Source organism: Oryx dammah, unplaced genomic scaffold, assembly GCF_014754425.2.
Source record: "Oryx dammah isolate SB20612 unplaced genomic scaffold, SCBI_Odam_1.1 HiC_scaffold_9, whole genome shotgun sequence".
In the NCBI taxonomy this organism is placed as follows: domain Eukaryota; kingdom Metazoa; phylum Chordata; class Mammalia; order Artiodactyla; family Bovidae; genus Oryx; species Oryx dammah.
In genome coordinates, this window is record NW_024070193.1 from 49,463,257 (window position 1) to 49,479,202 (window position 15,946).

Below are 15,946 nucleotides of genomic sequence, written 5' to 3' on the forward strand. Positions count from 1 at the left end.
AAGTGAAGAGGCTGAATTGGTAATCAACACATTTCTCAAAAAGAAAAGCCCGGATCAGATGGCATCATTAGTAAATCATACCAAGTATTTAAAGAATTAATACTAACCTTAAAATATATATATATACACACACACATATATGTATATGTATACATATATGTGTGTGTATATACATATGAGGGAACACATCTCAATGTATTTTATGAGACCAATATTTTCCTGACACCAAAAAACTGAAGACCAACAGACCAATATCTCTTATGAATAAAGACAAAACAAATCCTTAAAAAAAAAAAAACCTAGCAAACCCAGCAATATAAAATTAAACACCATGAACAAGTAGAACTTATCCTATACAGGGTTGGTTTAACACCCAAAACCAGTTAATACATCATACCAACAGAGTAAAGGACAAGGCCACATGTCAATCTCAAGATGCAAAGAAGGCATCTGACAAAATCCAGCACTGCTTGATGGGAAGAACATTCAACAAACTAGGAACAGCAAGGAATTTCCTCAACATGAGAAAGAGAATATACTAAACGCCATGTTAGCATCATACTCAACGACAAAAAGACTGAACGCCTTCCCTCTTCCCTTTAAGACTGAAGGCCTTCCCTCCTCCCTCCAGGACTGAAGGCCTTCCCTCTTCCCTCCAGGACTGAAGGCCTTCCCTCTTCCCTCCAGGACTGAAGGCCTTCCCTCTGCGAAATAAGTATGTCTGCTTTCACTACTCCTCACCTGAAGGCTCTAGCCCAGGAAATTAGGCAAGAAAATGTAATAAACGACAGCAGATTAAGGGAAGATATAAAACTGCTGCTACCTCCAGATGACATGATCTTCTACAAAGAAAATACTAAGTAATCCACTAAAGGAATCACAGAACTAATAAATGAGTTCAGAAAGTTATAGGATAACAAGATTAGTAATAATTTATAAAAATCCTATTTTTTTTCCTGAGAAAAATTAAAATGAAATTAAGAAAACAACTCAATGTATATTAACATTAAAAAGAATAAAATATTTGTGAATAAATTTTAACAAAAGTAGTATAAAACTTAAGCTGAGAAAACTATGAAATTTTTTGAAAAAAATAAAGAAGACCTAAATACATGAAGGAGAAGAGGGAAAAGAAAGAGAAAATAGAAAGTTTCCAATTACTTAAATCTGATAAGGATGGCACAAAAAGTATAAATCTCTCTCTTTACAAACAGAGTCAGAGGTAACGTAAATAAAATAAGTATCAGACAACAACAGGATATTAATAATGCACTCTGACCAGTAGAATTGATTTAAGGAACGACCAATTGGCTTAATATCAGGAAACCTATTAATTTAATTCATGTTTTATCATTAGAGCAAAAGAAAAAATATGAACAGATATCAAAGGAAATCTAACAGGTATATCTTCTATTTGGATTAACTGACAGAGGGTAGGTAGGTTATAATCTAACAGTTTAACAAAGAAAAAGCATATCCAGCTTTGAAAGTCAATCCATTTAGGAGCAAAATTAATTCCAAACTTACCAAGAAATATTTCTCACCCATAACTTTGGAAGATAATTCTTAATAATTCCTAAAGAATACCACCTTCAGAAGCCCCGAAACAAAGAATATATATTTTTTAAATGCTTAGGACCTGTCAAAAGCTGAGAGTATCAGGAATCCCTGTTAGGGGTCATCACATGAAACAGTGAAAATTTTCTGGAAATACAAAGACAACTACTGAGGTAAGAGACAGCATTTTGTTTCTGAAAAATAGCTTAAATCGAGAGAATAAGAAAGAAAAGGAGCTATCTTTCTTGAAGCCTGGGAAAGCATCTAGTCCAAAGCAGCCTGATGCTTCATTATTTGCTTCCCTACAGTGTCACTCTTAATATAAAATGTCCTGTCTGTGCTGTTCAACAGGTGGTGAGTATAGATAACGCTTTTTCTTTTCTGTACAATAATGATCTTTTGTATGTGATATACAAATTACAAGTATTTTCATATTTCTGAATTCACTTGCCCTTCACAAGAACCCTGTGAGAATGGATATTCATTTTACCACAATTTAAAGCTGAGGCTCTGAGAAGTTAAAGGAAGCTGCCTAAAGCCACACAGCACATAGGGATGGAATCCTAGGATCCTTGTACTACTCCAGGCTTGTGCTGCATGTAGGGAAGCAAAAGAGCATACAGGATATGTCAACAGACATCTACTCACAGAACAGAATCTGTCAAACAACTGAAATACTGAAATCGTTATTTCTTTCTATGCATCATTTTTAGCCAAAAAAAAATATATATATATGAAAATAAACTGATTTCTAAAAATTAATTTTAAAATATGAAAAATGTGAACAGACGAGTTCCTAGGAAAAGAATGGACATGCCTACTTTGAGCCCCATCTATGAGGAAGTACCTCCAGAAGACAACAAACCAGAGAGCAGGGTAGGCAAGAAAGTGAAAATGTCATTCCTGCAAAAGTTCAGCAGGCAAAGACAGAGAGAGAGGTAACACCCATGGGGCCCTAATCCACGTAAGGCTCCATCTGCTTCCCTCCCCTCTGGACAGGACCTAAGCAGAGACAGTGAAACAGGCCACCCTGCCTTCCCAAGCTGCCCCCAATAACAGCACAGGAAGCGCCCAGCACGTGCACGGCAGCATGTGAGGAGAGGGACGGGCCGTGCTACTGGCTATCCCCACAATCCCAGGAGGAAGGCACTGCTGTTCCCATCCTACACATGAGAAAATCTAAGTCACTGAAAAGTTAACTTTCAAAGATCCTTCAGCCAGCAAAGCCAGACGTTCCAAAAACCACCCCCTTCTCACTCATCTATGCCAGGTATTACTCCAAACAAACAAACAAACAAACATGTTCTCATTTCCTTAGAAAAGTCTTCAGACAGCCATAAAAGCAGTGCAGGAGTGACACGCGTTGCGATACAGACGCACCTTGAAAACACGATGCCAAGTGAAAGAGACCAACACAAAAGTCACATATTGTGCATCCGCTTATGCGAAACATCAGAAGGGGTGATCCACATCAGCCGTCACCCGGGGCTGCGAGGAGGGCAGGATGACTGCTTAATGAGCAAGCAGTTTCCTTTAGCATAATGAAAGCGACGTGCAACTAGATGGATGTGATGGATGCACAACACGGTGAATGTACTAAACGCCACCTTTAGCTCGCTTTAAAATGGTAAATTTTACGTTACAGGAATTTTATCTCAGTAAAAAGAAAAATCAGAGTGGAGCAGAGGGCACGAGGACACGTAGTTCATTTGCCTAGTTAGCCCTTTACGTGATCCTACCCTCTATACTGCTCAAAGGCACCCAGCTCCAGAGGCAGAGATTCAACTCAAGCAACACAAAGGGGAAGGAAGCCTGTGCTGAGGGTACTGAGGCTGGGCCTAGGAGCCCCAGGACAGAGTATCAGGCCAACTGGACAGATTCACCGTCTGTGCAGGATGAGATCCCAGAGCCCCACAGACCTCCGTGTCAGGGCGCATCAACCTATTCCCCTTTGCCTTCAATGTCTACAATCACATGGATGATTTTTTACACCCCTATAAGGAAGCCTGGGGCTTCCCAGGTGGCTCACTGATAAAGAATCTGCCTACCAATGCAAAAGACACAAGTTCGATCCCTGGGTCGGGAAGATGCCCTGGAAAAGGAAATGACAACCCACTTCAGTATTCCTGCCTGGGAAATCCCATGGACAGAGGAGCCTGGCAGGCTACCTACACTCCATGGGGTTGCAAAGAGTTATACACAACTTAGACAAAACAACAAGGAGGCCTGAGGCACTGCTACCAAAGACAGACTTATTTAGATTTATATAAAATATTTACTAACACAGGAAACCAGACATATTAGGATTTTCCGAACATCTGAGAAAAGGCAAAACATTTAATTGATCAGAAAATCAACGTCCAATTATACAGAGTGAAGTAAGCCAGAAAGAAAAACACCAATACAGTATACTAACACATATATATGGAATTTAGAAAGATGGTAATGATGACCCTGTATACAAGACAGCAAAAGAGACACAGATGTGTAGAGCGGACTTTTGGACTCGAGGGAGAGGGAGAGGGTGGGATGATTTGGGAGAATGGCACTGAAACATGTATACTATCATGTAAAAAACGAATCGCCAGTCTATGTTCGATGCGGGATGCAGGATGCTTGGGGCTGGTGCACGGGGATGATCCGGAGGGATGATACGGGGTGGGAGGTGGGAGGGGGGTTCATGTTTGGGAGCTCATGTACACCCGTGGCGGATTCATGTCAATGTATGCCAAAACCAATACAGTACTGTAAAGTAAATTAAAGTAAAAATAAAAATTAAAAAAAAAAAAAAGAAAATCAACGTAATGAAACCATTCTACTTCTCAAGCTTTCTAGATAACACAGACTTTATGTACCTCCTGAAGACATGGACAAATAAATATTTGTATTTTTAATTAAACTTCCACATTTTGCTAAAAAACAAACTAAAAGTGAGGGTCCCATCACTGACAGAGTATCCTTCACCTCAGAGGTTTAACAAAATGAAAAACCCAGGGAGTTTGGGAGAGAGCTGATGACTTAAAAAGATAATTTTATGTATTGTCCTTTTAATCAGTAACTTGATCGTGAAACTTAGAAGTCCCTTATTTATTTCAAAATAAGTTGAACTAAGGTTTACATTTCACTTTGTGATCAAAAATATTTTTTAGAGTTGTTTAAAAATGCTTTAGACAAAGTGATGGTATTGCTTTGGCTGTCAACCAGAAACCATTTCCTAAGCTATCCCTATAAGCACAGGAGCTTTAATACTGGAATATGGGGAAAAATAAAAAATAACCTTTAGCTTACTTAGCCTGCTGTAAAAGAATGCTGAAACCATCCCTTTCAGAAAGGATTATTTTGTAAAGATACATTCAATTTAAAGGTTTTAAAGCATCCAAGAAAAAAACAAATTTTTTTTTAAAAAAAGCAATAGTAGCAATCAACAAGTTATTTTCATTGTTTCAACTGTATGTAAGCCAATATACCATACTATCAACCAATATACTAAGTATAGGAATGATGCCATTAACACTGACTGCAAAAAAAGTGTTTTTGCTGCTCAATACTCTAGCTTTCATTCAAACTGGTTTCACATATAAACTAAATTCAACATTAACTTGAAATCTTAAAGTTAAAAAATGCAATATTGTAAATAATGCATAAGAAAATAAGATCACAAAGAAAGTATGCATATACTTTATACTCGTATATAACTCTGTCAGATTATTTAAATATATACACTAAGGACACAGTATACTATTAACTTTCAATGCAAAAACTACTATGAAGTTTTTATTTTGCTACCTACATCTACTAAATAATGGTTTTCAAAAATTATGTTTTTAAAGTAATCCTCATCAAGGCAGTTTGGAAAAAAAAATCTTTACAATTTTTAAATTTGCATACACCCTATGACCTAGCAATCCCATCCTTAGAAACCTATCCTACGGAATAACAGCATTGCAAATTATGCACTACATACAATGCTCAGTCCAACACTACTTAAAATATTGAAATGCTATAAAATTGGATTCATAATACTGAAACTTTTTCCAAACTAATCTATAGAATCAGTGCAATCCCAATTAAATTCTCTGTACATGTGCTTTTTGTTGTTGTTATCAGTATTGTGTTTTGAGTTTGTTTTTGTGAGACTTGAAAATCTGATTCTAAAATTTACATGAAATTTATATGGGAAGGTATAGGAATAACTAAGACATTCCAGAAGAACAAGGTGGCAGTGCTATGGACTGAATGTTTGGGCCCTAAACCCCAGTGATAGCTGGTGATGGCACTTGGAGCCAAAGCCTTTCGGAGGTAATTAGAGTTAGATGAGGTAAAAAGAGTGGGACCTCTATGATGACATTACTGCCCTTATAAAAAGTGATAGACAAAGAAAGGGGCCTCGCTACTCCTCCATTTCCCCCTAGGTGCGTGCAACAAAGAAAAGTTATGCTAGGACATAATGAGAAGACGGCTGTGTGTATCTCAGGAACAGGGTCCTCACCAGATACTGAATCTGCTGGCACCTTGATCTTGGGCTGCCCAGCCTCCAGAACTCTGAGAAATAAACGTCTGTGGTTTAAGCCAGCAATCTACAAAATTTTGGTTTTAAAACCAAGACAGGGAAGATCTGCTCTACACTGAAGGCAAGATTTCATATGAAGACAGTACGGGAACAAGTCAAAGACAAAGCAAACAGGAGAACAGAAAAGAGAGTCCAGAAACAAATCCACTCAAATATGGATACAACTTCTGGTAGCACAGTAGAGCGGTGTGGACAGAATGAAACAACTGGGTAGCTACAGGGGGAGAACTGCTGCTACTGCTAAGTCGCTTCAGTCGTGTCCGACTCTGTGTGACCCCACAGACGGCAGCCCACCAGGCTCCCCTGTCCCTGGGATTCTCCAGGCAAGAACACTGGAGTGGGCTGCCATTTCCTTCTCCAATGCATGAAAGTGAAAAGTGAAAGGGAAGTCGCTCAGTCATGTCCGACCCTTAGCAACCCCATGGACTGCAGCCTTCCAGGCTCCTCCATCCATGGGATTTTCTAGGCAAGAGTACTGGAATGGGTTGCCACTGCCTTCTCCGAGGGGGAGAACAGTGGTAGTGAAACTTGATCCCTACCTCATACCATATTGAAAAAACTCATTTCCAAGGGAGTATAGATTCAAATGTGAAAGGTAAAATAGGATAATACAGGAAAATACTCTCAAGGATAAGAAAAGAATATTGCAATAAGAAATGAAAAACACTAGCCATAAAATAAAATATTGATAAATTGGACTACATTACAACTAAGAACTTCTGTTCAAAGGACACCATTAAGAGAATAAAAGGCAAGGGACAGAAAGGAAGCAGATATCTACAAGGCATATATCCAATTTAAAAAACTCCTATCCATACGGTATAAAAAAGAACTCCTACAAATCAATAAAACAAAGATAAACCAACAGAAAAATGAGCAAGAGCCTGAAATAAGCATGTCACAAAAGAAGTTATCAATACACAGATGAAAAATGCTCAGTCCCATTAGATGAAATATACAGATGACAAATGCTCAATCTTATCAGTCATCAGAGAAATGCAAATTAAAACTACAACAAGAGAACGTTACATACCCACCAGAATAGCTGAAATTAAAGACAACTTTCATAAACTCCTGGTAGGAAGGTAAAGTTCTACAACTATCCTGAAAAAGACAATAGACATTAGCTTCTGAAGTGTTAAAACTACATATACACTTTAACCCAGCGGTTCTCCTCCTGTAAGTACGTAGCAAAAGAAATGTACAATAATCTTCACAGCAGCATAATTTAAAACAGCCAAAAATTGGGCAACCCACAGGTTTAACTATACTGTTTACGACAGAAAGCACACTTAAGAGGTACTACGTAGGAAAAGCAGCAGCAGCAGCAACATGTGTCAAAAGGGCAGGACGACGGTGCTCTTCTGTCGGGGAGGGAGGAAGCACTACAGCGGCTGGCAGCTTTCCTCTTCTCGACCTGATGGTGGCTACATGGGGATTCACTTCATAAAAATTCACTGATGTGTGCACTTCGTTTTACCCTATTTTCTGTACTTCTGGGACTCTTACAATCCTTCACAGAAAGAAAAAATGTTGGAAAAAATCTAATCTGAGCTATGGTGCCAGCTGCATGTCACTCGGAATCAGTAGTTACTTCAGTGTTTCCAATCATAACCTGAATATATGGGACTTCTCCCCGCATAATGCTGAACAAATTGTTATCACATCATTCTGAAAATTTCAAATGTTAGAGGCAAAGTATATTATCCTCTCAAATTAAGATATATAAAGAAAACACACTTTATAAAAGCAAAATTACTATTAGCAAAAAAAGTTACTAAAAAAAGATCTAGGAATTAAATAATTGACATGTCAAAAAAAAATCCCATTTTTTAATAAACAGAAGCATAATAAGCTTCTTGTAAGTTTATTAAGGAAGAAATTCTAAACTTACCTCTCTGTTGGGTGTACCCTCATCAAGTGACTCTGTAAATGAAGACGTCCTGCTCCTGGTTCTCGTTGGTGTTGAAGAACTGGAGGAGGCCTAGATTAAAAGATTATTGCACAAATTAGAAAGACTACACTCGTGAGCACACTACATACTTACTATATAGTCCTTTCTCACAGTCCATGCCCAAAGAACCCAGTAAAAGGAAGGAAAAGAGCAAATACATGAAAAATGAAAAAAGGTAAGTGAAATGTCATTAACTAGCAGACCCAGGCTACCCACTGGGTCTATGGTCTACTGGTCTACCAACTTGAACTATGACCTTCACTAAATTAATTTTCTGAGTGCTAAAATAAACCTCAAAATAAGGTTGTGATGATAAAATTATTTTATTAGAGGAGACTGAAACCAGGTGAGAAGTATATGAAAACTTTCTATACTATCTTTGCAGCTTTCCTATAAATCAAAATTATTCCAAGTTCATTAAAAATAGGTTTGTCAATTCAATTGTGAAAGTGCCTTCCAGCTCTAACATTCAATTATAATGACCTGTGGAGGTAAGTATGTCTCTAGTCAAAGGTCTTACTTTGAGAATACTGTGCACACCACAGCCCAGTACTGAGATGCCGGTCCATTAGTTCTGTGAAGGACTGCAAGACTCCTACAATCCTTAGTACAAAAACCCGTAGGATAAATTTAAACAAGAAGCCCCAAACTGAAACTAGAGCCTGAGGCCCACTCTAAGGTGAGCTAAAAACAGTCCTAAAAATATAAAACCAACACTTCAAGATGCCCTCTCATCCATAACAAGATAAGCCTTAACTCATCTACACAAAAAATAATGTCTTGATGTCTTACCCTTTTGTCGTCTGTACAGCACTACATAAATAAAAAGCACTTAGTAAATATTTCTTAAAATAAATTAATGAACAAATGGAACATCCATCTGTCAAGTCAGCGTGTGCTGCTGTGTCTATGATGGAACAGAGAGGTCACAAGAAACAGTGTACACACACATACACACATATGTACATATTCAGTGTACAATTAAGTCTAACATTTCTAATCTACACAAATGTTCAGTAAGTGGTGCTGGGACAAATGGCCATCCATATGGGGGAACAAAATCAGTCAGACCTTTAGTTTATACTTAAGCTACATTAAAGATTTAAATGATTTGGGGGACTTCCCTGGCAGTCCAGAGGTTAAAATTCCTCAGTTCCACTGCAGGGAACTGCAAATCCCACAGTACTCTGGATGGGGAACAAGAGGTGAATAAAACAGATTTTTATGTCAGAAGCAGAAATCGAAAGGAATAGTTGAATTGGGAGGAGGGGAAAACATCAACAAAATGTGACAAAAGTTAAATAAACTCTTTTCCTAAAAAGGTCTTATAAGTACTTAAGTCTGAACTCCAAAAACTCACCAACCTAGTCTTCTTTTCATCTAGGGCAGGTGACCTGAGCTCGCCCGGTGAACATACCCACATGAGACTCTGAGTCATATATGGGCAATATGAGAAAACAGACATACAAAATTAATAAAGCTCGTCAGCTGGTGAGCGTGGAGAAGAGGGCTTCCTGCAGTCATACGCAAGAGCTGTGCATGCGAGATGCAGGGCGCCAGACTGAGGTGGCTGCAACATTCTTAGTGCCGTCCCCCAGCTGAGCCATCAGCCCAGACTTTCAGGCCCTCCTTAAAATTCTGTAGGTCACCAACTATTTATTCATTAACAGATCCCTTTTCTGCTTAACTAGCTGGGCTGAGTTCTGTTGCTTACAACTCAGAATTCCAACACACACATACCTTCCAAAAGATGAAACAGAAAAATCAACACATGATAGAAGGAATGTGCAGAAGTTACCTTAAGGGACTCAACCCAGACAAAAAACAGGAAGAGTAAGGCCTCAAAATTGTAAACAACAAAATACTTGAATGTGAAATAAAGGTGAAGCCTTATCAATGTTTTAGAAGGCAAAGGAGAAAAGGAAAGATATACCCATTTGAATGCAGAGTTTCAAAGAACAGCAAGAAGACATAAGAAAGCCGTCCTCAGTGATCAATGCAAAGAAATAGAGGAAAACAATAGAATGGGAAAGTCTAGAAATCTCTTCAAGAAAATTAGAGATACAAACAACATTTCATGCAAAGATGGGCACAATGAAGGACAGAAATGGTATGGACCTAACAGAAGTAGAAGATATTAAGAAGAGGTGGCAAGAATACACAGAACTATACAAAAAAGATCTTCACCACTCAGATGATAACAATGGTGTGATCACCAACCTAGAGCCAGACATCCTGGAATGCGAAGTCAAGCGGGCCTTAGGAAGCGTCACTATGAACAAAGCTAGTGGAGGTGATGGAATTCCAGTTGAGCTATTTCAAATTCTAAAAGATGATGCTGTGAAAGTGCTGCACTCAATATGCCAGCAAATTTGGAAACCTCAGCAGTGGCCAAAGGACTGGAAAAGGTCAGTTTCCATTCCAATCCCAAAGAAAGGCAATGCCAAAGAATGCTCAAACTACCGCACAACTGCACTCATCTCACACACTGGCAGGAGAAGGCAATGGCACCCCACTCCAGTACTCTTGCCTGGAAAATCCCATGGACAGAGGAGCCTGGTAGGCTGCAGTCCATGGGGTCTAGAAGAGTCGGATACAACTGAGCGACTTCACTTTCACTTTTCACTTTCATGCATTGGAGAAGGAAATGGCAACCCACTCCAGTGTTCTTGCCTGGAGAATCCCAAGGACGGGGGAGCCTGGTGGGCTGTTGTCTATGGGGTCACACAGAGTAGGACATGACTGAAGCGACTTAGCAGCAGCAGCAGCACACGCTGGCAAAGTAATGCTCAAAATTCTTCAAGCCAGGCTTCAACAGTACATGAACCATGAACTTCCAGATGTCCAAGGGATTTAGAAATTGGGAGAGGGCTTAGAAAAGGGAGAGGAACCAGAGATCAAATTGCCAACATCTGTCAGATCTTCAAAAAAGCAAGAGAGCTCCAGAAAAATATCTACTTCTGCTTTACTGACTATGCCAAAGCCTTACTGTATGAACCACAACAAACTCTGGTAAACTCTTAGAGTTGGGAATACCAGACCACCTGACCTGCTTTTTGAGAAATCTGTATGCAGGTCAAGAAGCAACAGTTTAGAACTGTACATGGAACAACAGACTGGTTCCAAATTGGGAAAGGAGTGTGTCAAGGCTGGATATTGTCACCCTGCTTATTTAACTTATATGCAGAGTACATCATGAGAAACGCTGGACTGGATGAAGCACAAACTGGAATCAAGATGGCTAGGAGAAATATCAATAACCTCGGATATGCAGATGACACTACCCTTATGGCAGAAAGAAGAACTAAAGAGCCTCTTGATGAAAGTGAAAGAGGAGAGTGAAAAAGCTGGCTTGAAACTCAACATTCAGAAAACTAAGATCATGGAATCTGGTCCCATCACTTCATGGCAAACAGATGGGAAAACAGTGGGAATTGTGACAGACTTTATTTTTGGGGGCTCCAAGATCACTGTGGATGGTGACTGCAGTCATGAAATTACAAGACGCTTGCTCTTTGGGAGGAAAGTTATGACCAACCTAGACAGCATATTGAAAAGCAGAGACATTACTTTGCCAACAAAGGTCCGTCTAGTCAAAGCTATGGTTTCTCCAGTAGTCATGTATGGATGTGAGAATTGGACTGTGAAGAAGGCTGAGCACCGAAGAATTGATGCTTTTGAACTGTGGTGTTGGAGAAGACTCTTGAGAGTCCCTTGGACTGCAAGGAGATCCAACCAATCAATCCTAAAGGAAACCAGTCCTGAATATTTATTGGAAGGACTGATGCTGGAGCTGAAACTCCAATACTGTGGACACCTTATGCGAAGAACTGACTCATTTGAAAAGACCCTGACGCTGGGAAAGATTGAAGGCAGGAGGAGAAGGGGACAACAGAGGATGAGATGGCTGGATGGCATCACCGACTTGATGGACATGAGTTTGAGTAAGCTCTGGGAGTTGGTGATGGACAGGGAGGCCTGGGGTGCTGTAGTCCATGGGGTCTCGAAGAGTCGGACACGACTGAGTGACTGAACTGAACTGAGAAAACTTACGTGTGCTTGTGTGTGCTTAGTCACTCAGTCGTGTCCGACTCTCTGTGGCCCATGGACTGTAGCCCTGCCCGGCTCCTCTGTCCGTGGAATTTTCCAGGCAAGAATACTGGAACAGGTTGCCATCTCCTTCTCCAAGGGATCTTCCTGAACCAGGGATCCAACTCATATTTCTTGTGTTTCCAACACTGGCAGGTAGATTCTTTACCACCAGCACCACCTGGGAAGCCCCCCAAAAAATGTATGACTAGAAGCCAACACTGTGTTTAGAAAATGGGAAAGGAAAGCAGTCACTGGACAGTGTTTATCCAGGACTGAAACTAAATCACAAATATTCAGAGCAGTTCAGAAATAATTCTCACTGAGGTTGAGGGAGATGTAATAACCCTTCCCATTCATAGCCATGAATTTCAACTCATACCAGCTTCAAAGACTCCAGATGTTTCAAACACTACCAATATGACTGGGAGAAGCTCCATTTGTATCTCCTTTTATATGGTTATATGTAGTATCTCCTTTAATAAAAGGGCTACTGAGAGGGCAAAAGTTAGGAAAGTATTACTAGGCCACAGGAAGTAACTCATAGCCAACCCTCTCTGCTGTGATTCCAACAACTCCAAAAAATTGGGGGGTTAATAATTCAGCTTTCCAAATACCCAGATGCCAAGAAAGGGCTACTCCAGACAAGGACCTCCAAATCACTTGAAAAGTGCACCTCTACTGTGAAACTTCTTAATTGGCACAATGATTTCTCATATGAGCCTAATCTTTAACTGGAGCTTCATCAGCTCTGAAAAAATCAGCAAAATCAAATGTTGGGGTTTATGAAGTTAAAGTATAGATTCTAAGACACACTGCCCTCAGAAAAGTAGTACCACATGGCCAAGTTTGGCCTGATGGTTTGTAGGTCTGCGTCTGGAGTTGCAAAAGTAAGAATCACATGAGGGAATGGATGTGACTGCAAAGTATAAAAATATGCAAAAAAAACCTAACTGTACTTGAGTATTTATCCCAAAGTCTTGCATCTTTAACAGCTACCCTCACTTTAAAATATATAGGGATTTACATTCCTTCAAACTAAATTTGCTCTAATTAATCCTCACAGCCATGAGAAATCTGAAGACAGATGTCTAAGCTGTTTGTCAAGAAACCTGATGGTTATATCCAGGCTCACAATATTTTTATTGCCAAGTGAGTATTAATTGATCATAGCCCTCAACTTCATTATAAGAAAAAAAAATTTTAGTCACCGTGGTACTCAGAATTCTAAGATGACCCAAAATCACCCTCACCTTGCAAATATGCAGTATCACTGCCCTGATGATCTTACCTTTCAGAGCAAAAAGGATTTTGCAGGTATATTTAAGATTACTACTCAGCTGACTCTAAGCTAACTCAGAGAAAGGAGACTATCTGAATGGGACCAACCTAATCACACAAGCCCTTCAAATGAGTCCAGAGTGCAGCGGTGGGGGCAGAAAGCAGAGAGGTACTCCTGCAGCCCTGAAGGAAAGCAAAGGCCTGTTGAGGGTCAAGCGGTGAGGAACTGTGGGCGGCACTAGGAACCAAAGACAGTAAGAAGCAAGGGCCTGTGTCCCACAGCCACAGCCACATGCGCTGGACCAGGGCCCTCATCGCCAGGCGAGAACACAATGTGGACAACAGCTTGATAGCAGTCTTGTGAGGCCCCGAGCAGAGAAGCCAGCCATGCCATGCCAGACTTCTGACACACAGACTGTGAAACAGTAACTGGGCGATTCGGCAGGAAGGTTGTGGTCATGTGTTTCTCAACGTCAGGAAACTAATGCAGTCACCTTTAGGAACAGCAAGCCTTAAGATTTAACCATCTTGAATTTATAACTAGATATCTGTATCTATCTGACAATTCAGCTGTCTTGAATACAGTAGCTCTTTATAGGAAAACTCTCAGATAATAGAGCCCCAATGGAATAAACTTTGATTAACACAGTTTTGACCAACATAGAATTTCTCAGTAATACAAATATCTAAAATTTGTGTTATCTTTACAGTGTGCTGTTCAGCCTAAGATTAATGCTTTTCAATGTCTAATTTTTTGGTATAGTTAAAATATATTAGATACATTTGATGTAATAGAGATTTAAGAGTTAGCGGCTACGTTTATCAACATTGTTCTTATACAGACAGCATGGTATGGTGAAAGAAGTTCGGCTGGGTTGTGGAATCAATTAGAGGATGGGGATCAAATTTTTTTTTTAATGAAGGAATATTTGGGGTCAAAATATGGCATTTTATGTAATAAAGATGAAGATTCTATAAAACTTTTGTTTTAGAAGTGTCTGTGCAAAAAGAATGTTATTGTTGTTTAACTGCTGGTCCCAGTGAAAAAAATTTGAGAAACAGTGATCCAGAGAGTACTGGGGAAGCGGATGAGGGACTCAGAAGAACTGCACGCTAGCCCGGATTTTGAAGTGTGCACCCTGATCCAGCCACACAAGCATTCTCAGCTTTCCACCTTCTTGTCAGGAAATTGGGGATAACTGTCCTCCATACCTCCATCTGTTTTAGCCTGTTACTAGTCTAGAAACTAGATAACTACATCTAATAGAATTGCAGACAAAATAAACATAAGGAAATTCTAAATGAGGGATTTTTTTAAAACTGTCCTTATTAATAACTTACATTAACTATGCAATATGAAGTTAGTGACATTAAAATTTTGGCTGCCCAGAAGCCTTTTGACACTACTTCTCAAATTATAGCCCAAGTAGACGAATGGCATTCCTACACAAGCCTAACATCTGGCTTCATTTCCCCCTGCCACACACACAAGTAACCAAATCACAGCAAGGACACAGCCACAGACTCCTCACCACATACTCCTGAAAGTCTCTGCCAATCTACCTGACACCCCAGCTATAAAGAAATGGCTAAAGTAACCTGGAGTTAATATGTCACATAAGCCTTTATCTACTAGTTACAAAATTATTAGAACTTTCCATCATGTCTTTAGTAAAGTACCTTCTACATCCTGACATCTAAACAGTAGTGCCGGAAATGAAATACTGCTGCTTATGTTATAAATGTTCACCGCTAAAAAATAGCCCTGTAATGTAGTTAAATCCACTCATTCAAAAGTAATTTAAGGAGACTTCTAGTTAAAAATATGATAGGTGAACCAAAGTTTCTTATTTTTCTCTCCCTTGAAAAGAGTTGGGGCTTCCCTGGTGGCTCAGTGGTAAAGAATCCACCTGCAATGCAGGAGATCTGGATTCAATCCCTGGGTCAGGAAGATTCCCTAGAGAAGGAAACGGCAACCCACTCCAGTATGCTTGCCATGGGAAATCTCATGGACAGAACAGAAGAGCCTGGAGGGCTACAGTCCATGGAGTTGCAAGAGTTGCACATGACTTAGCAACTAAAACACCACCCAAAGAGTTAAATTTCAACCAATTTTCAGAAGAATGGGTGTGAACGAAAGAATACTAAAGTGATAGTACAGCTGAGGATACTACAATCTCATGGAGAAGGGAACAGTGATAAGAAGCAAGCCTATTTTCATCTCCAGAGCCCTAAAAAGATTTAAGACTTCAAAGTTACAATGCAAGTTATAATGAAGATGTTAAGAGGCAGGACCAAAATCAGAAAAATTGGTTGAAAGATCCCCATGTCCCTGGTCCCACCTTACACAGCCTCTGAAAAACCAAAGAAAGGTTTATTTTTCTGGAGCCATTTTGGCTCCAACCTGGATGAAACCAAGCACAGTAAGACAGGACTGAAGGGCAAAGTGTGTGACTAAACCTAGAGGAACTAATTAGGTGATATTCTGCACAGTG

The 15,946-nt window shown here is 39.7% G+C and overlaps 1 protein-coding gene across 5 annotated transcripts in view; it reads right to left on the reverse strand.

The window, feature by feature from the left end:
- The window catches only part of GOLGA4 (golgin A4), a 104,184-nt gene that overhangs the window by 80,269 nt on the left and 7,969 nt on the right, over positions 1–15,946 (reverse strand). For all 5 annotated transcript variants that reach the window (XM_040246232.1, XM_040246234.1, XM_040246235.1 and 2 more), the window contains exon 2: positions 8,022–8,111. In XM_040246232.1, coding sequence (XP_040102166.1) covers positions 8,022–8,111 — 90 coding nt within the window. The remainder of the gene's footprint in view (positions 1–8,021; positions 8,112–15,946) is intronic.